Here is a 27,840-nt window from a genome sequence, read left to right on the forward strand (position 1 = left end):
ACATAATAACAAAAATGCTTCTATATTAGAAACTTCATGTGATAGAGAAAAATTAAGCATATTTTTGGAATCAGCACATCAAACTCCATAAAACAGACATACTACCTTTGCTGATGATTTTCTTGTGTTGACCAGTGTTATTCAAGCAAAATTTTACATTCAAAAAGTCCAATGGCGCTCCTTCCCTTCCGAACCCTGCCGTGCGCCCAAACAGTGGTTTTCCCCCACATATGGTGTTTCGGCTTACTCAGGGGAAATTGCACAACAAACTGCATGGTGCAATTTCTCCTGTTACCCTTATGAAAATGCAAAATTAGAGGTTGAAAAACATTTTTGTTGGAAAAATGTGAAAAATGTATTTTTACGGCTCAATGTTATAAACTAATGTGAAGCACCTGGGGGTTCAAGGTGCTCGCCACACATTTAGACAAGTTCCCTGAGGGGTCTAGTTTCCAAAATGGTGTCACTTGTGGGGGGTTAATCAAATTTTACATTCAAAAAGTCAAATTGCGCTCCTTCCCTTCTAAGCCCTGCTGTGTGCCCAAACAGTGGCTTTCCCCACATATGGGGTATCGGTGTGCTCAGGAGAAATTGCACAACTAATTTTGGGTCCATTTTTTCCCCGATATCCTTGCGAAAATAAAAAAAAATTGGGGTCTAAAGTAACACTTTTGTTTAAAAAAGTTAAACGTTCATTCTTTTTCTTCCACATTCCAAAAATTCCTGTGAAGCACCTGAAGAGTTAATAAACTTCTTGAATGTGGTTTTGAGCACCTTCAGGGGTGCAGTTTTTAGAATGGTGTCACTTTTGGGTATTTTCTGTCAAAGTCCCCACAAAGTCACTTAAAATGTGATGTGGTCACACAAAAAAAAAAGATTTTGTAAATTTTGTTGGGAAAATGAGAAATTGCTGGTCAACTTTTAACCCTTAAAAGGAAAAAAAAAATTTGCTTCTAAAATTGTGCTGATGTAAAATAAACATGTAGGAAATGTTATTTATTAACTATTTTGTGTGACATATCTCTCTGATTTAAGAGCATAAAAATAAGAATTTTAAAAAAAAATTGCGAAATTTTCAATGTTTTCGCCAAATTTTCAATTTTTTCACAAATAAACTCCAGTAATATCTTAGAAAATTTAATATGAAGTACAATATGTCACGAAAAAAAACAATCTCAGAATCAGTGGGATCAGTTAAAGTGTTGCAGAGTTATTACCTCATAAATTGACACTGGTCAGCATTGTAAAAATTTTCCTGGTCATTAACGTACAAACCATTCTCGGGGGTAAAGGGGTTATGGTCAGTTTACATGTACTGACCAGTGGCACCGCCATTTAGTAAAGAATTACTGATCATTTGTTGGTTAAAATCCGATTGACACCTGCAGACAGTGAGCGATCTGCAACAGTCTTTTCTATGCGCATAGGCTGCCACTGTTCTCGGCAGCACAAGTCCTATTTACACGGGAAGATAATAACCTGCCGAGAATAATGATTTTTTAGTCTTTAAAAAAAAAAAATCCAACAAACAAGCATTTTGTTCATTGAGGCCACAGCCACACTATCAGTATTTGGTGAGTATTTTTTCTCAGGAGTGGGAGTCAAAATCTGGTGAGGAACAATCAGAGAAAAGGTAAAATAGAAACAAGTCACCAATTCTGAATTTATCACCCACTCCTGGTTTTGGCTCCCACTCCTGAGAAAAAATACTAACAGAATAGTGACCAAATACTGATAGTGGGGCCATAGCCTTATTGCGAGATTGGCAGCCTATCAGGGGTACTGAATACATTACTGAAACAGTATTGTGAAATGATTGTCCCTAGGAACGCTCATTCACAATAATCTTTCAAAGTAAATGCATCTTTAAAGCTCAAATTTGGCCAGATTTTTTTTTTTTTTTTTTTTTTTTTTAACTCTGTGCCTATGTAGTTTAAAAAGACATAATGATAGGGAATCTAGGTTGTGAGCCCCAATGGTCTGTAAAGCGCTGTGGAAATAATGGCGCTATATAAGCGAGTAAAATTTAAAAAAAAGGTATTAAGATGCTTTGCATGGTGCGCTTTTAATCTGACACAATCTGATCCTACAACATTATTGCCTTTGTACAAAAAGCAAAGTTTTACTCCTCGAAAAAAAAATAGTAATACTAATGCCAAGGCCAAACACCGCAGCGTCCATAAAGTACTCATAAGCAAGTACCGTATATATTAGCAAATCAATAATACAAATTTCAGAGGACACAGAAGATTCATCAGGGGGACTAATCCAAATCGTTGATAAAATGGTGCAGGCTATTTTAAAATGTGAATACAGTAATGTCTTCAGTCCTTGACAAAGGACAATGTAAAGATCAGAAGCACTGTCTGATCCTTGTCCACTTCCCCACACAGAAAGAGCTTGGGAAACAGAATTTATAGTTTTCCATCTGTCCAGTACCACTGATTATCTGTTCTGTCAGCAGTGCTATTCCACCTGTTCCATAAGGACAGAGGACAAATAGCAGGCTTCCTCTTACACGTACTACAACTTGTTGCTGAAAGCTTGGTATTCACAACTGGCATGGATTTAGAGACATAACATGAGGCTTTCACATAATGTGAAAACAAGGGATATTTTAAACTCAAAACTTTAGTTACAGCCCCATCTACTGTTACAAGAGGAACACAAATGGAATGAAAATCATAATTTATGTGAACACAAACACACTGCTCGACCTCATCCATCAAGAGCTGCCCATAGGCAGCAGCCAGGATTTTCACTACTTTTCAGGAGAGGAGGGACACTGCCTGTTCATAGGCGCTTGTCATGGGAACCATCAAGCGATGTACTAATCTTGGCTTGTCAATGTTGCAGCCTGTAATTGTCAGCAGTACATACCGTATTTTTCGGACTACAAGACGCACCGGACCATAAGACGCACCTAGATTTTAGAGGAGGAAAATAAAAATTTAAGCAAAAAATGTGGTCATGATGCACTTTTAAGTGGGAGGGGGTCTTCTGCTGACACTGGTATAAGGTAATGTCCCCCAATTCTGACAATATCCCCCATCCTGGTATATATGCAGCCCCCTTTCTTTTATATGTGTTCCCCATCCTGGTATGCCTGGCATCCCTCCATCCTGGTATGCATGGCACCCCTCATACCTGTCCTGTTACGCATGGCACCCCTCATACCTGTCCTGATACGCATGGCACCCCTCATACCTGTCCTGATACGCATGGCACCCCTCATACCTGTCCTGATACGCATGGCACCCCTCATCCCTGTCCTGGTACGCATGGCACCCCTCATCCCTGTCCTGGTACGCATGGCACCCTTCATCCCCATCAGGCTGCACATTAACAAAAAAAAAAAAAACACTCATACTCACCTTTCTTCTCTCCTCCAGCGCTGCGTCCTGTCTGCCTGCACTGATCTCTCCATGTGAGCTGCGCATGACATCACTGCCATGCGCGGCTCACAAGGAGAGATCAGCTGCCGGAAGTCACTGCTCCCCACGCCGGGTCTGTGTGCGCGGGGAGCAGTGACTTCACTCTCCTTCATAGCCGGTACACAGTGGAGCCGCGCTGCGGCTGCTGCTGCTGCCGGCTATCTCCTGTGCCCGCTCATTAAAGGGCATGAATATTCACCCCCTCCCCATGGGTATGGAGAGAGGTTGAATATTCATGTCCTTAACAGCGGGCACAGGAGAAAGCCGGCAGCAGCAGCCGCAGCACGGCTACACTGTATACCGCTATTAAGGAGCATGAATATTCAGTGCTCCCCACGCCCCGGGGACAGTGTAGGCTGCAGCGGGCGGCTACTGCCTCCTGTCCCCGCTCCTCCACCGATACCGCTCCCCCCACACCACACAAATATACACCCCCCCAACATTCAGACTATAAGACGCACCCCTCATTTTCCTCCAAAATTTTGGAGGAAAAAAGTGCGTCTTATGGTCCGAAAAATACGGTACTTTATAATTCAGATTTTACTTGTGCTAGTCAAAATGCGACAATTGTCCTGGCGGCAAATGGGTATTCCCCTCATCAGCAGTGATGATACATTGCCAAGATATGCTATCACTTTAGCTATACAAAAAAAATAAAAAATTGTGGCTGAAAAAAGTAGAAAGCCAAAGAGCAGTCCTTCGAGTAACGTCTACTGAAGCCTAAGCTTCTTCTGCACAAGATGTATACATAGCCCCAGTGGAGTAAGCTTTCCTGGCACAGGTATAAATCTAGCACCATAAGGCTGCGGCTACACAGCCAGAAGGGTCATGCCACAAAACATTTGTGAAACTTGCTGCCACGTGATTATTTTAACACCTTAGTGACAGTCACATTTTTTAAAATCTGACCAGTGTCACTTTATGAGGTAATAACTCTGGAACGCTTCAACAGATTCCACGAATTCTGAGATTGTTTTTTCGTGACATTGTACGTTTGAAAATATAGAAAATTTGGCGAAAATGTTGACGATTTTGCAATTTTCAATCTTAAATTCTTTTGCCCTTAAACCAGAGATATGTCACACAAAATAGTTAATAAATTACATTTCCCATATGTCTACTTTACAGCTGCATAATTTTTTAACCCCTTAATGGCCTAGAGCGTATTAGTACGCCCCAGGCCATCACCGCCGGTTCAGCGGGGGCTCTGGCGCTGAGCCCAAAACTGAACCGGGCACGTCAGCTGATTTTTACAGCTGACCTGTGCCCACAACAACCGCGATTGTTGATAGCGGATCATTCAGGATACTCTCAAAGCGTGTTGACAACAGAACAAAGCTTTAATTAGCTATAAACAGGTACAGATATGATATGTATATTCCTGATTCCACAAAGCCTAAGTGTCTCTGTGCAGCATCAGCCGGCTGCTTCTCCTCTCAAGCACAGACACAGGAAACTGGACACAGTCACATGGTCTTTGTTTTTTGTTTTTTTTTTGTTTTTTTTAAACTTTATAGACCATACACAAACCTAGCAATAGAACACTTACATACACAGGAATGGAGTTGTTGCACTAAACATATTCCAACACCCCCACTCAACAACTACTTATCCTGTTAATTCCATTGTGGTTCTGAAGTCATCAAACTTGGCTCTTGGCAATGGCTTGAATGACTGGTGTAACTTCATGGAATTTGAGCGAAACTGAGTTCTCATCAATCACTACGTCTTTGCTGATTGTTACTGTGTTGGTCTCTGGGTGCAAGATTCTGTATCCATTTTGAGTTTCGCTATAGCCCACCAGGACTCCTTGCTTTACATGTCATTCCCACTTGGAACGTTTTTCTTTGGGAACATACACAAACGTTTTTCTTCCAAATATCCTTAGGTGCTTCAGATTAGGCTTCTCACAGTTCCATAGCTCATATGGAGTTTTATTCGTGGCTTTACCTGGCAGTCTGTTTTGAAGATAGCAAGCTGTCGTGATGGCTTCTCCCCAGTACGTTGTAGGTAGATTCGCATCAAACAACATACTTCTTCCACTTTCACAGAGAGTGCGGTTCTTTCTCTCTGCAATGCCATTCAGTTCTGGGTTGTATGGGATGGTAGTCTGGAACACGATTCCATTCTTTTTCAATATGGTTTGCACCTTACCACTTGTATATTCAGTCCCATTATCTACACGCAGGGCTTTTGACATTCTTCCAAATTTGTTAAATACTACGGCAAGATATTCTTCAAGTTTCTGTGGAAATTCATCCTTACTGTGAAGCAGGTAGGCGACTGTATATCTGGAGTAGTCATCCATAAATGTGAGAAAATATCTCCGCTTGCTTGGAGTTTGAACACTCATTGGACCACAAACATCTGTGTCTATCAAATCCAGTGGCTGTGCAGATCTAGTGGTGTTTACTTTAGGAAAGGATTTTCTGGACATTTTCCCTTTAAGACAGCTAGTGCACTTCATCATTTGACTACATTGCTTGATTTCCACACCATTTGCAAGTTGACCTAGCTTCCTTATTGCTTCTGGGTCTCTGTGTCCAAGACGTCTGTGCCATATATGGATACAGTTCTTATGCAGATCTTGTCTAGCACTGTACACTCTCTCTTTGCATTTTAGCTGATAAAGTTAATTTTGGATTTTTCCTTCTGCAAGAGTGTGACCCTTCTTTGATATAATGCAGCTGTTATCTTTAAAAGTAACTACATTCCCTTTTTGCTTAAGCTTCTTTACTGACAGAAGATTGCTTTCAAGACTGGGAACATAGAGAACATCCTTTACGGTGATCTTTCTGCTTTGTGCTGAGGAAACTGGACAGTAGAGGTAGCAGTCTCCTACTCCTCCTGAAGTCATATATTGACCATTAGCTAAGATGACCTTTTCTGATTTGCTTTCATCAAGGTCAGTGAAGAAATCCTTGTTATTCGTCATATGGCTGCTAGCACCAGAGTCTATACACCACATATGCTTTGCAGATGAGCTTGTACTGGTATTAAATGCAGTTTCAACACATGCAGACTTTTCCTCTACAGCTGTTTTCACCTTTTGATCACTGTTCGGCTTTTTAACCCTTCAGGACCCAGCCTATTTTGACCCTAAAGACCTTGGCATTTTTGTCAATTCTGACCAGTGTCCCTTTACGAAGTAAAAACTCTGGAACACTTCAACGGATCCTAGCGATTCTGAGACTGTTTTTTCGTGACATATTGGGCTTCATGTTAGTATTAAATTTAGGTCGATAATATTTGTGTTTATTTGTGAAAAAATTTGAATTTTTATTCTGCTAAACCAGAGAGTGATGTGACAAAATAGTTAAGAAATAACATTTCCCACATGTCTGCTTTATATCAGCACAATTTTGGGAAAAAAACAATTTTTGGTAGGAAGTTTGAAGGGTTCAAAGTTCATCAGCAATTTATCTTTTTTTTCCAGCAAAATTTACAAAACTATTTTTTTTTAGTGACCACATCACATTTGAAGTCCCTTTGAGGGGTGTGCATGACAGAAAACACCCAAAAGTGACACCATTCCAAAAACTGCACCCCTCAAGCTACTCAAAACTACATACAAGAAGATTATTAACCCTTCAGGTGCATCACAGGAACTAAAGCAACATGGAAGAAAAAAATGAACATTTTAATTTTTCTAACAAAAATTTTCTTTTAGCCTAAGTTTTTTAATTTTCACATGGGTAACAGGATAAAATGCATCCTAAAATTTGTTGGGCAATTTCTCCTGAGTACACCGATACCTCATATGTGGTCATAAACCACTGTTTGGGCGCACGGCAGGGCTCAGAAGGAAAGGAGCGCCATTTCACTTTTTGAATGGAAAATTAGCTCCAAAAGTCAAATTGCGCTCCTTCCCTTCAGAGTCCTGCCATGCGCCCAAACAGTGGTTTATGACCACATATGAGGTATCTGTGTACTCAGGAGAAATTGCCCAACAAATTTTAGGATGCATTTTATCCTGTTACCCATGTGAAAATTAAAAAACTTAGGCTAAAAGAAAATTTTTGTAAAAAAAAAAGTACTTTTTCGTTTTCACAGATCAATTTGTGAAGCACATGGGGGTTTAAAGTGCTGACTATGCATCTAGATAAGTTCCCTGGGGGGGGGTCTAGTTTCCAAAATGGGGTCACTTGTGGGGGAGCTCCAATGTTTAGGCACACAGGGGCTATCCAAACGCGACATTTTGTCCGCTAACAAATTGAATGGAAAATCGGCTCAAATTGTTAGCGGACACCATGTTGCGTTTAGAGAGCCCCTGTGTGCCTAAACATTGGAGCTCCCCAACAAGTGACCCCAATTTGGAAACTAGAGCCCCCCAGGGAACTTATCTAGATGGGTGGTGAGCATTTTGAACCCCCAGGTGCTTCACAAATTAATCCGCAAAAATTTAAATAGGAAATTTTTGTGTGTTGTGTAAAAAAAAAAAAAAATACTATTTATTATAGTGTGAGTGTACGTGTGTGTGTGTGAGTGCTTGGTGTAACCTTCTGCAGTCACGTGTGGGGGCGGTCAGGCGTAGGAGGGGGCTGACGAGATGGAGGAGCCAGCAGCAGCAGCAAGGGGGTGAACCCTGGGGCAGAAAGGGGGGCAGGAGCCTGCAGCAGCAAGGGGGGTAGGAGGCCGGCAGCATCAGGGGGGGTGATCACTGGGGCAGAAAGGGGAGGAGCCGGCAGTAGCAGGGGGGTGATTACTGGGTTAGCGGGGGGGGGGATGAATACTGGGAGAGGTAATCACTGGGGGGGGGGGGGGGAGATGATCACTGGGAGGGATGGTGGGTTATCACAGGTGCAGGGGATTCACAGTGAGCCTGCTGCTGCCTGTGATCACCATACACCGGCTGGCAGAAGGAGAGCACCAGCAGGTGGATGAAGAAGTGGGAGAGGGATCGGACTGGGGTGGAGGGGGGGGGGGTGGAGGTGGTTGGAGAGGGGGTCAGGGGGGGGAGTGGGGGCTGGAATCGGACAAGGGGGGGTACTATTACCGGCGGTGGATCGGCGGCATCGGATCAGTGACGGCGGGAGATAGGTGGCGGCGGCAGCAGCAGATCAGTGGGTGACCAAGCTGTGGAGCTTGGTCAGCCATTGTAAAAACGACACCCTCCACACCTGATTGGAGGGCTAGCGTCACATGGACACTAGCCCCAATCAGATCTGGGGGGGGGTTGTGACAGAGCTGACACTCCCCACAGCCAATGGCTGATGCTATGTGCATCAGGCCATGCCCAGATCATAAATATTTCACCAATTGGTGAAATATTTAATTCATTCCGATTGACAGTTTCACTAAAGTGAAAGTGAAACTGCCAATCGGAGGGGTCCTAGGCACATGGGGGGTTAATCCACCCCCCGTGGGGTCAACTACAGGTTGTCCAGTTGCACTTGCAACTGTGACACCTGAGCGACCACGCTTGCAGGGGCGCGATCCCTCCATGACACAGACGCTGTGACATGGGTCGGGAACGCACCGGTTTCCATGTCACAGACGCTGTGACACGGGTCGGGAAGGGGTTAAGCTGACTCCTTGCTTTCCTAATTCTGCAGTCTGCTTTAAGGTGGCCGGGCTTTTTACAGGCAAAACATTCACAAGTTTCCCTTTGATTGCTCTTATTTTTAGGAAAGTCCTGTGTCTTTAATGCGGTTTCTTCTCTGCATTCATTACTGCTGCTTACATTGTGTGTTTTTCGCTTGAATTCATCTACAAGCTTGCCTTTGACATATTCTAGTGTGGGCTCATGATCTGGCCGTGCATCTAGTGCAGTGACAAGTGTGTCATAACTTTCTGGAAGACCACTTAATAGTAGTGCAGCAACATGAAAGTCTTTAATTTCTTCTCCAATGTCCGTGAGATGCTCCACAATCTCTAGGGTGTTTCTTATATAGTCCTGCATATTCTGGCCATCACTTAGCTTAGACTGATACAGTTTTCTCATGAGATAAAGCTTATTGCTGAGATTTGATCTTTCACGCACTTTCTGCAATTCATCCGACATCTCTTTTGCAGTTGCACATTTGCATATATGCACAATCTGATCATCATCTACACTGACGGAGATAGTGCTTTGTGCTTTCTGATCCTTCTCTAGCCAATCATCTGGTAATGGATGAGGCACTTGTTCCTGCGTATATTTCCACGTACCTGCTCTTATGAGCAGCATTTTCATCTTAAATTTCCAAGATTGATAATTCTGATTGGTGAGACTTTGCACTGAGAACTTGCAGTGATCCCTGCTTGTGGACATCTTCTCTGTTGCTCTGTGCTGCTTTTGCTTTGGGCTTCTGTCGCTGTATTACTCATCTGTGTCACTCCTGAGGTTCTGTGTCACGCTGGGCACATAACCTGTTGGCAGCGCATCATTCAGGATACTCTCAAAGCGTCTTGACAACAGAACAAAGCTTTAACTAGCTATCAACAGGTACAGATATGATAAGATATGGATATTCCTGTTTCCACAAAGCCTAAGTGACTCTCTGCAGCATCAGCAGGCTGCTTCTCCTAATGCACAGACACAGGAAACCGGACACAGTCACATGGTCTTTTCTGTGTGTGAGCCTCCGGGAGTTTTTTTTTTTTTTTTTTTTTTACTTTATAGACACAAACCAAGCAACAAAACATTTACATACACAGGACTGGAGTTGTTGACTTGTTGCACTAAACATATTCCAACAGCGATCCACCCGCGGCTGTTAACCAGTTAAATGCCGCTGTCCATCTCTCACAGAGGCATCTAACAGCGCCACACCGGAAGCGCGGCATTAGCCTCGCCCTTCGATGACCCCGTCATGTGATCGCAGATCACCGATGCGTGGGCATGACAACCCGGGGTCTGCAGCAGACCCCTATGGTTGTCATGTCTCGCTCTATATGAGCACCACCCAGTGGTCGGCGCTCATAGCAAGTGAGCATTTCTGCTACACAGAGGCAATCTGCTTATCGCCTCTGTGTAACAAATGATCAGATAACTGCAGCTTCTAGTCTCCTATGGAGACTATTCAAGCATGCAGAAAGTGGGAAAAAAAATGTTTTTGAAAAAATAAAAAATATATAAAAGCTTAAGGCTTAGTGCCCACGATGCCGAAATGAAGCAAAAATTTTCCTGAGCATTTATGCATCGCCTTTGTCGGAAAACGCATGCAGATTTTACATGCATTTTTGACGAGTTTTTGACGCTTTTTTGCATGTGGATTTGCCATGCATTTTTCCAATGCATTGTATAGGCAAATCCGCATGCAGAAACGCACAAGAAATGGTCATGTCCAGATTTTTTCTGCAACTAAAATCCGCGCACAAAAAATGCTGAACATGTGCACAGAACTTGCAGAATGTCATAGGAAGTCATGAGATAGGGTATGCAATGCGTTTCCGCGCTGCATATCCGCACCAAAAACGCATTGTGGGCCCACAGCCTTAGTCACCCCCCTTATGCCCCATTCAAAATAAAATTAAAAAAACCCACATACACATATTTAGTATCGCAGTGTTCAGAATCGCCAGATCTATCAATATAAAAAAGAATTAATCCGATCGGTAAACTGCGTAATGAGAAAAAAAAATTGTAAATGCCACAATTACGTTTTTTTTGGTCGTCGAAACATTGAAATAAAATGCAATGACGGGCGATCAAAACATCACATCTGCCCCAAAATAGTATCACTAAAAACGTCAGGTCGACGCGCAAAAAATAAGCCCTCACCCGGCCCCAGATCCCGAAAAAGAACTTTGTGTGTGTGTATGTGTATATATATATTGTTTGGTGTCCGTGTAATGATGGCAGGTCAGTTTTCGCATTCAGTGAACGTGAAAAAAAAAAACAACCACCGTGGAATTGCAATTTTTTTTGCAATTTCACCGCACTTGCAATTTTTTCCCCTTTTTCCAGTACACGATATGGTAAAACCAGTGATGGCGCTTAAAAGTACAACTTATCCATCCCGCAAAAAATAAGCCCTCACATGGCCATATTGACTGAAAAATAAAAAGGCTATGGCTTTGGGAAGAAGGGGAGCAAAAAAATTAAACCGCAAAAACTGAAAAACCCAAGGTCGTTAAGGGGTTAAACTTTTTTGTGTGTGTGTGTTAAGAAGTTAGAAGGATTAAAAGTTGACCAGCGATTTTACATTTTTCCAACAAAATTTATAAAACCATTTTTTTAGGGACCACATCACATTTGAAGTCACTTTGCGGGGCCTGTACTGTATGTCAGAAAATACCAACAGTGACAACGTTCCAAAAAACACATTTCAAGAAGTTTATTAACTCTTCAGGTGCTTCCCAGGAACTAAAGCAATGTTGAAGGAAAAAATGAACATTTAACTTTTTTTTCACAAAAATTTTACTTTAGCCCCAAATTTATTATTTTCACAAGGGTAACAGGAGAAAATGGATCCAAAATTTATTGTGCAATTTCTCCTAAGTATGCTAATACCCCATATGTGGAGGAAAACTATTGTTTGGGCGCACAGCAGGGCTTGGAAAGGAAGGAGTGACGTTTTGGAACGCAGAGTTTGATGGAATGGTCTGCGGATGTCCTGTCGCATTTGGAGAGCCCCTGATGTGCCCAAACAGTGAAAACCCCACACAAGTTACCCCATTTTGGAAACTACAACCCTCAAGGATTTTATCAAGGGGCATAGCGAGCATCTTGAACCAACAGGTACTACACAGAATTTGATAACATTAGGTCATATTGAAAATTTAAATTTTTTTGCACAAAAATGTTGTTTTAGCCCCAAATTTGTAATTTTCACAATGGATAATAGGAGAATACTGACCCCATAATTTGTTATGCAATTTTTCCCCAATGAGATGATACCCAATATGTGGTCAAAAACTTCTGTTTCGGCACATGGCAGGGCTAGAAAAGATAAGAGCGTTATTTGTCTGGAACAGATTGTAAATGCCATGGTGCATTTGGAGAGCCCTGACATACGAAAACAAAGAAAAAAAACTACGGATGTACTGAACATTTTTAACCTACAGGTGATTCACAAAACTTCATAACATTTAGCTGTGAGAACAAAAAAAATAATTGTTTTCCACTAAAATACTGTATTGGCACCAAGTTTATAATTTACATGAGGGGTAATTTGAGAAATTGGACCCCACGATTTGTTATGCAATTTCTCCAGAATATGGCAGTACCCCATATGTGGTTGTACACTACTGTTTGAGAACACAGCAGTGGTCGGATGGGAAGGAGCGCTACTTGGCTTTTAGAACGCAGATTTTGTTTGAATAGATTGTGGTGCAATCAGCTGAGCCCCTGAGGTGCCAGAACAGCAGAAACCCTCCTAGTGACCAAATAGTGGAAACTTCACTGCTTAAGGAATTCATCTAGGGGTGTAGGGAGTATTTTGAACCTATAGGTGCCTCACAGATTTTTATAACATTGAGACATGGAAATATGACATTTTAGTGGTAAAAATGTAATTTTGTATTTGCTACAAATTTGTCGTCCGGTACACAAGGGTTAAACCGGACCCCATAATTTATTAAGCAATTTCTCCAAATTACTGTTAGGCCACATGTCAGGGCTAAGAAGGCAGGAGCGCTATTTGCCTTTTGAAGCACAGATTTTGCTACAATAGTTTACAGGCGACATTTGTGGAGCCCCAAAAGGTGCCAAAACAGGAGAAACACCCCAAAAGTGACTCCAATGTACAAATCACACCTCTCAATGAATTCATCTACGGCTGCAGTGACTATTCTGTAACATCCACGCCAGGCATGGTTTTCTGGAGAATTGCACATAAGCCAGTTTAGTGCCCATACATTGTACAGCCCCCATATATCGTGTCCAGCTTTTGCTTCTGGCGACACGCACCCAGTAAATTGTTAAGTGCTCTCTCCCCGCTACAATAATGCCAAACATGTGGCTGCTTAATGCGGTTTAGGCAAAGTGGGGCATTTGGATTTGGCAGCGCAGAATTCACTGGATTTTATTTGAGAGGCGTGAGCCATGTCACTTTTCCAGAGTCTTTGTTCTACCAGTAACGTGGGAAACCCCTATAGTTCCAGTGTCAAATGACAGACCTGAGTGGGGGCTGCTTTTGTTCGGGATAAGTTAGGGGTTTTATTAGTAACATTTTGGGGTACATAACATTTTTTGATCGCTTCCAGAACAAGGCTGGGATTGCCATCTTGTGTTCTACGCTGAGCACATACGTCAGGGCTTCCATGTAAATCCCACAAAAATGCGATTCAGACGAAACCCCCAACGGAACCACCCACCATAATGAGGCAGATGGAGACACTTCGCATTCTGTTTGGCGTCTGTTCCGGTGGGCTCCATCTTTTTAGGCATGCACAGATCTGTGGTCACCCACACTTGTGCGCTGCTAAAAAAAAATGATTGGACACCACTGGAACACAGACCAGTCAAAAGTTACTCCTTCTGCCTCATAAGTGAGTGGTTTCGCCTGAATCTCGTTTTTGGGGAATTTACACGGAAACCCCGACGTAAGCTCTCAGCGGAGAGCGCAGGATAAATGTGAGCCAAGCCTTATTCAGATTTTTGGAGACCGAATGAACAAATAGACAGCAGTACAAGAATATTTTATTTTTGCGCAGTTCACCGTGCGGTATAAGCGATAAGGCGGATTTATTCTTTGGGTCGGTGCGATTACAGCGATACCAGATTTATATCAGGTTTTTTTAGGTTTTGCTGCTATCATACAATAAAAATGTTTGTTTATAAAAAAAAAATTTCACCACCATATTCTGAGAGCTGTAACTTTTATTTTTTGGCGAACAGAGCTGTAAGGACGGCTAACTTTTTGCAGGACGAGTTGCAGATGTTTTTGGCACCACTTTGGGGAACATAATATTTTTTGATCGCTTTTTGTTAACATTTTTCAAACACAGAATGAACAAAAAAACAGCAATTCGGTTATTCTTTTTATTTTTGCGTCATTCACCACGCAGTAAAAGTGATCAGACAGATTTGTCCATCGGGTCGGTAAGATTACAGCGATACCAGATTTATATGGTTTTTTATGCTTCGCTATTTTTTTTTTTTTTTTTTTACACACTAAACATTATTTTATAAAAATTAATTTGTTTTTGCATTGACATATTTTGAGAGCTGTAACTTATTTTTTGCCGAATGAGCCATATTAGGGCTCGTTTTTTTGCGAGAGAGTTTGACGTTTTCATGTAAGCAATTGATTTTTTTCACATATGACTTGGTCGCTTTTTATTCACTTTGTCAATATGATGTAAAAACCATTTTTTGGCGTTATTTTATTTTTTTTACAGCACTTGCCATACGGAATAAATAACTTACCAGTTTTAACCCCTTTAACACCCAGGGTGGTTTGCACGTTAATGACCTGGCCAGTTTTTACAATTCTGACCACAGTCACTTTATGACGTAATTACTCTGGAACGCTTCAACGGATCCCCCCAATTCGGAGACTGTTTTTTCGTCACATATTGTACTTCATGATAGTGGTAAAAAAATTTCAATATCACTTGCGTTTATTTGTGAAAAAAAAAACGAAAATTGGCGCAAATTTTGAAAATGTCACAATTTCCAAACTTTGAATTTTCATGACCTTAAATCAGAGAGATAGGTCACACAAAATAGTTAATAAATAACATTTCCCACATGTTTACTTTACATCAGCACAATTATGGAAACAAATTTTTTTTTGTTAGGGAGCTATAAGGGTTAAAAGTTGACAAGCGATTTCTCATTTTTACAACAAAATTTACAAAAGCTTATTTTTTTTTAGGGTCCACATCACATTTGAAGTCACTTTAAGGGGTCTTTATGACAGAAAATACCGAAAAGTGACACCATTCTAAAAACTGCACCCCTCGAGGTGCTCAAAACCACATTCAAGAAGTTTATTAACCCTTCAGATGCTTCACAGGAATTTTTGGAATATGGAAGAACAAAATTAACATTTAAGTTTTTTCACAAAAATGTTACTTTAGACCCCAATTTTTTTATTTTCACAAAAGTAACAGGAAAAAAAATGTACTCCAAGATTTGTTGTGCAATTTCTCCTGAGCACGCCAATACCCCATATGTTTGGGCACACAGCAGGGCTCGGAAGGAAAGGAGCGCGCCATTTGACTTTTTGAATGTAAAATTTGCTTGAATAATTAGCAGACACCATGTTGCGTTTGGAGAGCCCCTGATGTGCCTAAACAGTGGAAACCCTCCACAAGTGACACCATTTTGGAAACTAGACACCTATAGGAACTTATCTAGATGTGTGGTGAGCACCTTGAACCCAAGGTGCTTCACAAAAGTTTATAACATGGAGTTGTAAAAATAAAAAAAAATAATTAACTTTTTCTACAAAAATGTTTTAGCCCCAATTTTTTTTATTTTCACAAGGGTAAGAGGAGAAAATGGACCCCAAAAATGGTTGTGCAATTTCTCCTGAGTACGCCAATACCCCATATGTGGGGAAAATACAGTGTTTGGGCGCACGGCAGAGTTCAGAAGGGAAGGTGCACACTGACTTTTTGAACACAAAATTGGCTGTAATTGAAAGCGGACGCCATGTTGCATTTGGAGAGCCCCTGATGTGCCTAAACAGCGAAAACCCCCACAAGTGACCCCATTTTGGAAACTACACCCCTCAAGGATTTTATCAAGGGGTATAGTGAATATATTGAACCCAGAGGTATGACTCAGAATTTGATAACATTAGGTCATCATATTGAATAAGTTGTCATTAGTCTTGAGCGCAAGTGCTCGCTACTTGAGTTTGCATTGGGTACTCGGGTATGCACCAAGTATCGTTTGTGCTCGAGTGACATGTTCAAGTCCCCGCCCTGCATGTTTCACGGTTGTTAGACACCCAAAAAAATAAAGCATGCGAGGATCGCTCGTGCATGGCAGGCAATCCCCGCGAGTTTCTTTTTGGCCCCGCATCATATGGGGCTGAAACTCGAACATGTCACTCAAGCACCCACGATACTCTGTGCATACCCAAGCACCCAAAGCAAACTCAAGTAGCGAGCACTTGCGCTCAACACTAGTCGTCATATCGTCATTTTTTTCCTTTACTTTTGAAAAAATCCCAATCCCAACAATAGCACAACCCCCAAGCCTAGCGTTTTTTTTCACAGTTTCTCGTGTGGTATAAGTGATTAGACGACTTTATTCTTCAGTTCGGTGCGATTACCAGGGTTGTGGAGTCAGGAAGCCAAACCTCAGACTCCTCAATCTCCATGACAACGACTCAGACTCCCTCATACATGTCTCATGTTTATAGTGATAAATTTACTGTAACACAGATTCATCTAGGCTAAAAGTCTAGACCAGTGTTTCCCAAACTCTAGTCCTCACGGCCCCCACAGGTCACGTTTTCAGGATTTCCTTAGTGTTACACAGGTGATGGAAGTATCATCAAAGCAACATGAATTCTCTCATCTGTGCAACACTATGGAAATCCTGAAAACGTGACCTGTGGGGGCCGTGAGGACTGGAGTCTGGAAAACACTGGTCTAGACCCTTAGATCAGGAATAGGACAGACATTTATAGGACATTTCATAACTTTCCCAAATTCTTATGAAAAAATATTCCCCACAAACTGCATTGAATTATTGTACCCAATTAATTATAAATTTTAGGAGTCGGAGTCGGTCCATTTTATACTGACTTCGACTCCACAGACCTGGCGATTACAGCGATGCCAGATTTATATCGGGTTTTTAAGAATGACAGCTGTCATACACTTAGACACTTTTTTTTTGCAAAGACTAGTTTTAGCATCGCCATATTTTGAGAGCTATAATTTTTCCATATTTCGGTCGACAGTAGTGTTGAGCATTCCGATACTGTAATATCGGGTATCGGCCGATATTCGCGGTATCGGAATTCCGATACTTAATTCCGATACTTTTACAATATCGGATACTGGAATCGGAAGTTCCCATAATGCCTGCGCTCTGCAGTGTCTGTGAAGGATGACAAGTTGGATGGCAGCGCGATCCAGCCTGTCATCAGAATGCGATCCCAGCGGGGGAGAATTCTCCTGATTGTTTAAAAGCCGGCGCGCGGTATAAAGCCGCCGGCTTTTAAACAATCACACAGCCCCATACTGCTTCCCCGCAGCCTCCCACCCCGATCCTCCGCTCCCCTCGCCACCTCCCATCCCGATAGTAAGTTAGGACCGGGCGGGGAGCGCAGCTCCAAGGAGCGGGGAGCGAAGGACCCGGGCGGGGAAGCCGGCAGTGAAAAGACTTCACCGCCGGCTTTCCCGTTCTGTGCTGCGCTTTCCCGCCGGTTATTTCAAATGAACAGCTGAGGTATCAGCTGATGCCGATCAGCTGTTCATTTGAATTAGCCGCGGTGCCCTCAGAGGGTTCATGTGAGTTCATGCTTGACTGCATGAACTCACATGAACTTTCCCACGGCCGCACAGGTCAGCCTCACCTCCCAGACCCGTCATGATTAGTGTGTGTGCGGGGTGTGTGCGCGATGTTTGTGCGGGTGTGCGCGGTGTCTGTGCGATGTGTGCGGGTGTGTGCGGGGTGTGTGCGGGTGTGTGCGGGGTGTGTGCGGTGTGTGTGCGTGCAGGCAGACATAGGCCGATGTGACACTACTACTCCCATCGGCCTATGTCTGTCCCCCGCCCACTCCTGCCAGCAGGATCAGCTCGATGGGAGCAGTAGTTCCCATCAGACTGATCCTGCTATTTAAATTGCCCTACTGTGTCCCCAATAAATGTTAAATACATGTCATTGGTGGCCAGTGGTTACCTAAAAGAAATTAGTTCATACATTACCTGTCCCCGCCGATCGCCACCTAAAATAAAGTAAAAAATAAAAAACTACACCTATACTCACCAAGACACCTAATTCCCCGAAGCCATCGATCTCCTGTAATAAAATATAAAATAATAAACCACAACCTTATCCTTACCCCTCCGTAGCAGTCCACGAGTGTCCCACGAAGATCTCCAGTTCAGAGCAGCCACATAGAATGTGACCGCTCTGAACCGCTGCCGCCGCTAGAATGACGGGGCCGTAAGGGTTCACCAGAGTTAAGGCAGCGGTGCTCCGGTTAGCTGCTTTACGGCCCTGCTGTATCGTGAGAAATTCCCACGGTACAGCACTGCCGTAAACGAGGTCTCCGGAGCTGCGCTGACTGAATGCACTCCGGTGACCTCAGTCAGGGGCTCCCGCTGCCGGGAGCGGACGTGTTCCCGGCAGCGTGAGCTTACAGCAGCCATGCACAGCTGTCACCATCTCCAGATGTGACAGCTGTGCATGGGAGATCAGCGCAGGAACGTGGACAGGTAACTATTATTTTTAGTAAACTAAGAATTAAATAAAATTGTGTGTTTTATTTCAAATAAATTATTTTTTTCTGGGTGTAGTGTGTTTTTTCTTTTTAACACTTTGTAGGTTAGGAATGGGGGTGTCTTATAGACGCCCATCATTACTAACCTGGGCTTCATGGCAGCTGGCGCTGACATGAACCCCACCACTATTACCCCCTGCCACCGCACCAGGGCAGCGTGGAAGAGCGAGGCTAAGTGCCAGAGTTGGCGCATCCTATGGATGCGCCATTTCTGGGGCGGCTGACGACTGGTGTTTCTAGCCTGGGAGGGGGCCAATATTCATGGCACCCTTCCTGGGCTATTAATATCAGCCCCCAGCTGTCTGCCTAGCCTTTGCTAGCTATTAAAATAGGGGGGACCCCACGTCATTTTTTTTGGGGGGGTCCCCCATTTTAATAGCTAGTAAAGGCTAGGTATTCAGCTGGGGGCTGATATTAGTAGCCTGGGAAGCTCCGTGGGTTTTACCCCCTTCCCAGGCTTCAAACATCTGCCCCAGCTGTCTGCTTAACCTCCGCTAGAGCCTAAAATTAAGGGGAACCCCACGCCAATTTTTTTTTAAATAAATCCTTTATTTTAACACTAAATGACAAGTACAGTAAGCAACACTGTCACTGTACTTCATATATATGTGACTGACATGTTTCTATCTATCTAATCTATGTGTGATTCTCTATTCTTTCTATTCTAAATTGTCGGGTACAAATGCTGAATTGCCGGCCGGCTTTCTTAAAGAGACGGTGCACGAAAACACTAATATTTTTTTAAATAAATCCTTTACACTAAATGACAAGTACAGTAAGCAACACTGTCACTGTACTTCATATATATGTGACTGACATGTTTCTATCTATCTAATCTATGTGTGATGCTCTATTCTTTCTGTTGTAAATTGTCGGGTACCGGTGTATGCGCTGATGAATTGCCGGCTTTTCGCGTAATACATTCTACATTATTCTTAGTTGTTTTACTTCATGTAGATTTAACCTACAAGGAAAGAAAGGGTTTATTTTCATTCCGATATTTGTGTCCCATTGACTTGCATTGGTTTCCGGTATCGGAATCGGCGATATCCGATACTTTTTGGGTATCCGCCCGATCCGATACGATATTTCCGGATATCGGAAGGTATCGCTCAACACTAGTCGACAGTCATGTGATGGCTTGTTTTTTGCAGGACGAGCTGACGTTTTTATTGGTGCCATTTTTCAGGCACGTGACATTTTTTTGATCTATTCCGATTTTTGGGAGACAGAATGAACAAAAACCAACAATTCAGGAATTTCTTTTTTTTTTTTTTTTTTTTTTATGCCGTTTCGCGTGTTGTAAAATTGATGACAGCTTTATTCTTCAGGTTAGTATGTTTACAGTGGTACCACATTTATTTTTTACGTTTTGTCGCTTTTACACAAAAGCTATTTTAAAGAAAAAATTTTTTTTTTTGCATCGCTTTATTCTGAGAGCTATAACTTATTTTTTGGCTGATGGAGCTGTATGGCAGCTTGTTTTTTGCGGGACAAGATGACGTTTTCAGGGGTACCATTTTTATTTACATTCATCTTTTGTTTTCAATTTTTTGTTTGGCGGTATGATGGTAAAGCATCGTTTTTTACTTTTATTTTTTTTTTACCGAGTTCACTAAAGGGATTAACTAGCGAGACTGTTTTATAGGTCAGGTCGTTCCGGAGGCAGCAAAACCAAATATGTGTACTTTTATTTATTTTTTATTTTTCAGAATAATATTTATTCATGGGTACAATATATTTTTATTTTTTGGGGATTTTTTTTTTTTTTTTTTTTTTTTAATAATTTAAATTTTTTTTTTTTTTCCACTTCGATACTTTAACTTTTACACTTTGTCCCACATTGAAACTTTCACTTTTTGTAGTCTGATGCAGCAGCTCCCTACGCTATGTAGCCTGTCAGCGCCGCACAGGGAGAAGTTACTTTGATCGCGCACTGCGCATGATGCACAACTTGCAAACTATAAGGCTGTGTGCCCACTATGCGCTTTTTAAGCGTTTCAACAGCGGCAATTCCAGCCGCAGAAACGCTTAAAAAACGCAGGTAGAAGGTCTACAATGTTCCCCAACGATAATCCGCATTTGCTGTGCACATGCTGCGGAAATATCCGCTACGGATCATCATTGCGGAAAAATCCGCAGCACTACCAATTATTTTGCGGAAGCGCTGCGTTTTTGCAGCCATTGACTTGCATTGAACCGCATAATATCCGCATGACTACATGTGCACATGCGCATATTAAGCGATTCAATGTGCGGATGGTACCCGGGTCTGGATGAGAGTCATAGTACCTGTAAAAAAAAATAATTTAAAATAAAAAATAAAAAAAGTTCTACTTACCTTCTGATGGCCCTTGGTCTCCTTAGTGATGCGTCCTGGCTTCCCGGCGGCTCGCGATGGTCTGAAAGGACCTTCCATGACATCATTTAGTCATGTGACGGCGGTCACGTGACCTGTCACATGACTAAATGACGTCATGGAAGGTCCTTTTAGACCATCGGGGAGACCGGACGCATCGGATAAGGAGACCGGGAGCCATCTGAAGGTGAGTATAATGTATTTTTTTTATTTTTTTACCATTTTTATTCTTTCTTTTTTTTTTTTTTTTTAACTAACTTGGTCACACTATATAAAATCCATGCCAGTTGCATGGATTTATATAGTGTGACCAAGTTGTCAAGCACTTTTCCAAGTGATGCTAAAATCGCTTGGAAAGTGCTTGACAACCAGCATGCGAAATCGCATGTGCAAAACGCATGATAAACGCTTGTCCCTGGCTGAAAAAACTCATGTAAAATCAGCATGTGTTTTTTCTGTCAGGGAGAAATCCGGAGCATTTCTGCATCGTGGGCACATAGCCTTAAGCCTCATTCAGATGTCCGTGTTTCAAGTACATGTCCCATCTGTGATTAACAGAGACAGAACACACACTCAGTCTACGTGGCTATTCACCCATCTGTGCTTTTTTGTGGACCGCGTGTCCGTGTAAAAATCAAGGAGACATGTCCAATTTTTACCAGTATCACGGAAGAAAAATACCACAGACACTCGCTTAGAGTCCATGCGCTGTCCGTGAATAACATTGTAATGAATAGGGAAGCTTTATAATTCATCTAAACGAGAAAATCACTTCTGAAACACCACTGGTAAAAAATGATACACGGACCAAATACCGATGAAACTGATGACACTGGGACCATATTTTGGATACATGAACTAACACTGATGTCTGAAAGAGTCCTAAAACAAAGAGAAATGCACCCCTTGCCTAAGAAACCGGCCATCTCTGACAGACTGCCGCAGCGGTGGCCAGTAACCTGCTCAACAAACAGCAAACTATGGAATTAAAAATACTCCCGTTCTCATAGACAGAGGATTTTTAATAAGTAAACTGAAAAGTTACTTGTTTTTACATGTTACCCATTTATCATATTGACACAATCTCTGTAATGATCACTTGGATGTCTCAGATAGTCATACAAGGAAGGAACTTGACCAAGATAGCCTTTACAGAGCATCTTTGAACAAATTTTTAATGTTGAACTGAACACAGGATGTAATAGTGGATGCAAAGCGGAATTAAAGGTTTGTTTTTTTGTTGTTTTTTTATTTTGCCTCTCCAGTGCAGAGATATTAGCAAAGTATTCAGCACTTAATGAATTATAAAAGTTAATTCCAAGTGTTAGGCCGACAGTCCAAATGATCCTAACACAATTATTGTGTGTGCTGAGAATATCATCGTTCTTGGCAGCATAAGTTCTGTATACACAGGACTAAGTACTACCGAGAATGAGGATTATTGAGAAATCTCATTTTCTTCGTTCGTCTGACAAGTGCCAGTCTCTTTAGAAAGGCCAATTGTCGGGAAACAACCTTTCCTAGGTAATAATTCATTTCAATTATTTTACCCATTAAGGAACTACTGTTTATTAAGCTTGTATCACTTTATTTTTTTTAAACTTACTTTATACTGCGCTGCATCCTTAAGCCAAAGATGAACACTCCAGGATACCAAAATCCTGAAAGAAAAAAAATGCATGATACCTTATTATTTTTATTAAAAGGGGTATTCTCAAGTTGTCTCTTGAGCAGCTTAGAGCAATGTATATTTTTTAGCTTCCCCACTTCCTTGTTTCTGGCAGGGTGTGCTATCCTCCTTGAGTGACAGCTCTGGTGAGTAGTAGAACTGCAGTATTAGCAGAACTATAAAGCTAAAGTTCTGCTATTACATTCAGCTTTTGGTGGTTAGCTCTGCAGTCTACATCGTTATCACTGTATTTACACAGAGATAATAGTGCATTTGAAAACAAAAAAAAAAAACAGCCCCAGACAGAGCTGCAGACTGGTGATTTATAACTGCATGTCTTCAGAAGATAAGAAGGAGGATGAGAGAGGTCAGCAGCTGACTGGTGTAAATAAATCAATGGGCTGGAAAGAGTTGACACCTCTCCTGGAGTGTAACTAAGGGCGTAGTCAGACAGCCATATTACTCGCAGGAGGATCGCATCCCAATCCTCGGGCTGGCCGTCAGCTCTCCTGACCCAAGTGTGACAGCTGCATAGAAATACATACTGTCACATTCAGGTCTGGAGAGCCGATGGCCCGTCCAAGGAATGCGATGCGCAAGTAATATGACCATCTGAATGCGCCCAAGTTACACTCTAGAGGACATAAATGCAACTGTATATATTACACTTTCCCTGAAATTGCAAATCAAAATGCAATTCTATTTTTTGGATTTTGCTTTTACAGCATTAATTGTCCACTAAAAATGACCTGCCAATATGATTCTCCAGGTATGTACAACTACGATGATGCTATACTTTGCAGAAAAATAACTTGTCTTGTGTCACCATTTTCTAAGACTCATAACATTGTAATTTTTGACGACAAAGCTATGTGAGGGCTTGTTGTTTTCTTGCTCCCAGAATCTGATGGATTTTATAGATAATTGTGTCAACACAGCATTTAATCTAAATTATGCCACACGTATATTTTCAGTAGTCCAGGAGACAGACTATTGTTCATATGAGTCTGAATTTTGACTCTGGAATTGATGTTGGTGAATTGTTGAATGGCTGCTGTATACCCATTATATCAGCTCCTACAGGGGATTGTGTTGCTATCTTTGGAGGACAAGGACGCAGGGTCACTGAACAATCGATGTTTGCCAATATGTTGATTACACTTTGCATAAGTCCATGTAACTTGTTGACCTGAAAAACAGTGAAGGCCAAAACTATGCAGATTGATTAAATAAAACAGTGAGCGTTAATCTCATCCCACATTCCCCCTGACCTGTGAATGATGGTCTGAACCACAAATATGGGTATAAAAATGGATCTCTATCCTTCTGCAAGGATATCTATGGAACAGCAGCCAGACACCATGACTCCATCAAGAGGGACACGGATTTGACATTCTACAGGATGCCAGCCTAAGGGACCATGGCGCGACTCTAAATTTGCACCATCGTGGGCATTTGCTGGCACTGTTCTATTTGTTATTGTCTGTTTGGTGGTTCAATAAAGTATTGCCACACTGTTTTACCCTCACCCCGTGTTGTATACTGAGTAGCAGTATGCCGACAGGAAAGGAGAGCGGCGTTCAGTGGGATGAGCCCTGGTTCATGCAGTCTCAGGCCAGCGGACAAGAGCACCCACTGACCCCCGTGTCTCCACAGATAGAATATTTCAATATCTTCTTATTGCATTCTTTTGGGCTAACTCATATTTTGACAAACTGGACTTTTGCCAGAGGCCCGGCGTGTCCGCCACAGGCCCGGCGCCTCCCACGTGCGGCGGGCCCTCCAGAGGCCCGGCGCCAAACACGTGCGGCGGGCCACAATCCTGGAAAAGCAGATAATTTTCAAGTTGATAATTTTGTGAGGTCCTTGTACGAGAGATATATAGATATATAAAATTATACTATATAATCCAATTGGCCCTTGTCAGAACAAAGGATCCCCACCCCGGCTTATACCGTACTGTGATACCACTGTATTGCAGTATATAGTAAATATCAGTCTCCTATGAATCACAGCCATGAGCTAGTCTTCATAGGAGTATTATCAGTGAAAATACAAGGTTACTAAGCAGATCACTGATTGCCACAGCATCCCACAAGCACATCACGTGGGATGGGGGAAGTGATGGGCGCATGGAACAGTGTGCCCCCAGGACGTGCAGTGTAAATTCTGCTATTTAGTAGTCATACCCATCAGCATTAATAATATCGGTCAGATGTTGTTCCTGAAAAGTTGGATCAATGTCATGCAAGTGTCATGCGAGTCCAATGCGATTTTTCTCACATACCATCCGCATGACATCTGAATGACATGCGTATGCAATCCAAATGCAATACAATTTTAACATTAGCTTTTACATAGAGTAAATTTCTGTGTTATTTAAAAATTATTTACTTAAAAAACTTTCTTCAATACATATATAGATAAACAAAAATATGGGATTGAGATACATAATCAGTTCTTTGCATATGTATCTTACTGTACATGTATTTAAATAATAATAAATTAATGAAAAAAAATGGTGTGGGGTTCCCCTATAATTATTAACCAACAAAGGCTAGGTAGCTAGACAGCTGCGGGCTGACATTAATAGGCGAGTAAGGGGCCAAGGATATTGGCCCCCACCCAGACTAAGAACATCAACAAATTGTAAATAATATACCGCAACAATAAGGTCCTTTAATAGCAATAAAGACACTGACACCTTTATGTGAAGTAAACACAAGTTGTTGTTTTTTTGGGGGGGGGTTGGGGGGGGGCGCATTTCAATAACCAGTAAAGGCTAAATATAAATATATATTGCACTCGTCCGTTTTTCATGCAGATGAGTATGAGCCCTTAAAGGGATTTCGCCACCACCAAAATGCATTTTAAAATTGACTTGGCCCCTATAACAGCCATACTAGCCCTGGTACAGGATTCATGGCCTGAGAAAATAACTTTCAATTCAAATAAGGAGGTATCTGTGCATCCTTGGCATGGCCAAGAGTTTGGTCACTGCTACACCTCCTCATTTGAACACTGGGGCCATTCCACCGCTTTTGATTGACAGTGCTCGCTTCAGAGTGGGAGCACAGTGACTACTGCCGGTGGTCTCTTCCCTGTCTCCTTTCTTCTGGTGCTGCTCACTGCACTTCCAGGTGTATTAGTGCGGTGAGTGGAATCAGAAAAAAGGAGAGAGGGAGAATACGTTCGGTCACTGCAGGTGTGAGTGGCTGCACATGGCCTGCGGCATTGAGACGGTGCTTGTTCTGGGAAGTGACCACTCAATCAGAAGCGGGGACAGGGCCTCAATATGCAAGCGAGGAGACTCCAGTGCAATTCCACAATTGTTTTTTGGGGTTTTTTATTTCTTATTTACCATGCTCGCTAAATGGTAAAGCTGACTTGGCAATATGATTCTCCAGTCAGTACAACTACGCAGATACAAAACATGTATAGGTTTTTTTTTTTTTTATTAAAAATGGTGGAAAAAAATTCGGACATTTGTGAAGAAAAAAAAAAAAGTAACTTGTGTCATTTTCCGAGACCCATAACTTCTTCAATTTTCGGGATATGGCACAGTGTAAGGGCTTATTTTTTTCGCCATGAGCAAACATTTTCAATTATACCATTTTGGGGTAAATATGACGTTTTGATCTCCTTTTATTGCAATTCTGCTACAGAAAAATAAATAATTCTAGTGTTGATTATTTTTTTCTCATTACACCATTTACCGAGCGGATTAATTTATGTTATATTTGACTTTTACGAACAAGCAATGGTAAATGTGTATTTTATTTAATTGTTTTATATGAAATGGGTCAAAAATGGGCCGATTTAATTCCTTAATGACCAGACCATTTTCTGTTTTTGCGTTTTGCTCCCCTTCTTCCCAGAGCCATAGCTTTTTTTTATTTTTCAGTCAATATGGCCGTGAGAGGGGTTTTTTTTTGCGGGACGAGTTGCACTTTTGAACGACATCACTGGTTTTACCATATCCTGCACTGGAAAACAGAAAAATAATTACAAGTGCGGTGAAATTGCAAAAAAGTGAAATTTCACAGTTGTTTTTTTGTGAGGTTTTTTAAGAGAGAGAGAGAGAGAGAGAGAGAGAGAGAGAGAGAGACAGACAGAGAGAGAGACAGAGACAGAGACAGAGAGAGAGAGAGATCTCTCTATATGTAACCTTTTTACTCTGTTTAATAGTTTCCTTAGGGGACGTGAACCTTTGATCATCTGATCACTTGTACTATACATAGCACTGCGTATAGTTAAAGTTATGATCTCCTATGAACAGCAGCCTGCAGCTGTCACGTTAACCCATTGGCAATCCACGATCACACGTGTTGATGGGAACGTGGATTGACATGACCCCCTGCCGGCGCGTGTTATACGCCGCTGTCAGAGATTGACAGCAGCATTTATCAGGTTAAAGAGCAACAGGCGAAGCTCCGATCCTTCCTCAGGTGTTAGAGGCAAATGATGGCTGATTAAATCAGCCAACATCTGCCAGGAAAGAGGGAAAGTCAGGGCTAAAATATATAAATTAAAAAAAAAAAACTTTTAAAAAAAATTAATAAACTACCCCTACGGAGAAGCAAAGACTAACATGTCTAGTCGGATCTCACTGCTGGCACCAACTTGTGACTACAAATGCAGAGGAGAGCAGAGCGGTGTCATTATATAGAGCTGAAACCAGAAGTTTACATACACTATATAAAAAGACACATCTGCATATTTTTCTCAATATCTGACATGAAATCAGAATAAACCTTTCCCGTTTTAGGTCAATTAGGATTACCATAATTTTTCATATTTGCCAAATGCCAAAATAATGAGAGAAAATGTTTTCAGACATTTTTGTTACTTACTGCAAAGTCAAAAGTTTAAATACATTTCATTAGTATTTGGTCCCATTGTCCTTAAACTGAATGACTTGGGTCAAACATTTGGGATATCCTTCCACAAGCTTCTCACAATAGTTGCTCGGAAGTTGGACCCATTTCTCCTGACAAAACTGGTGTAACTGATCCAGGTTTGTAGGTCGCCTTGCTC

The 27,840-nt window shown here is 41.8% G+C and overlaps 1 protein-coding gene across 2 annotated transcripts in view; it reads right to left on the reverse strand.

Annotated features, from left to right (window-relative positions):
* Positions 1-27,840, reverse strand: part of LIG1 (DNA ligase 1) — a 313,956-nt gene that overhangs the window by 249,779 nt on the left and 36,337 nt on the right. Inside the window, exon 2 of one of the 2 annotated variants that reach the window (XM_073657816.1) lies at positions 22,741-22,795. The exons of the other annotated variant lie outside the window; for it this stretch is intronic. Within the exon in view, the coding sequence (XP_073513917.1) occupies positions 22,741-22,757 (17 nt within the window). The 5' untranslated portion in view covers positions 22,758-22,795. The remainder of the gene's footprint in view (positions 1-22,740; positions 22,796-27,840) is intronic. 2 annotated transcript variants of the gene reach the window in all.

Source organism: Phyllobates terribilis, unplaced genomic scaffold, assembly GCF_046119375.1.
Source record: "Phyllobates terribilis strain yellow unplaced genomic scaffold, ASM4611937v1 Scaffold_12__6_contigs__length_324123572, whole genome shotgun sequence".
Classification (NCBI taxonomy): domain Eukaryota; kingdom Metazoa; phylum Chordata; class Amphibia; order Anura; family Dendrobatidae; genus Phyllobates; species Phyllobates terribilis.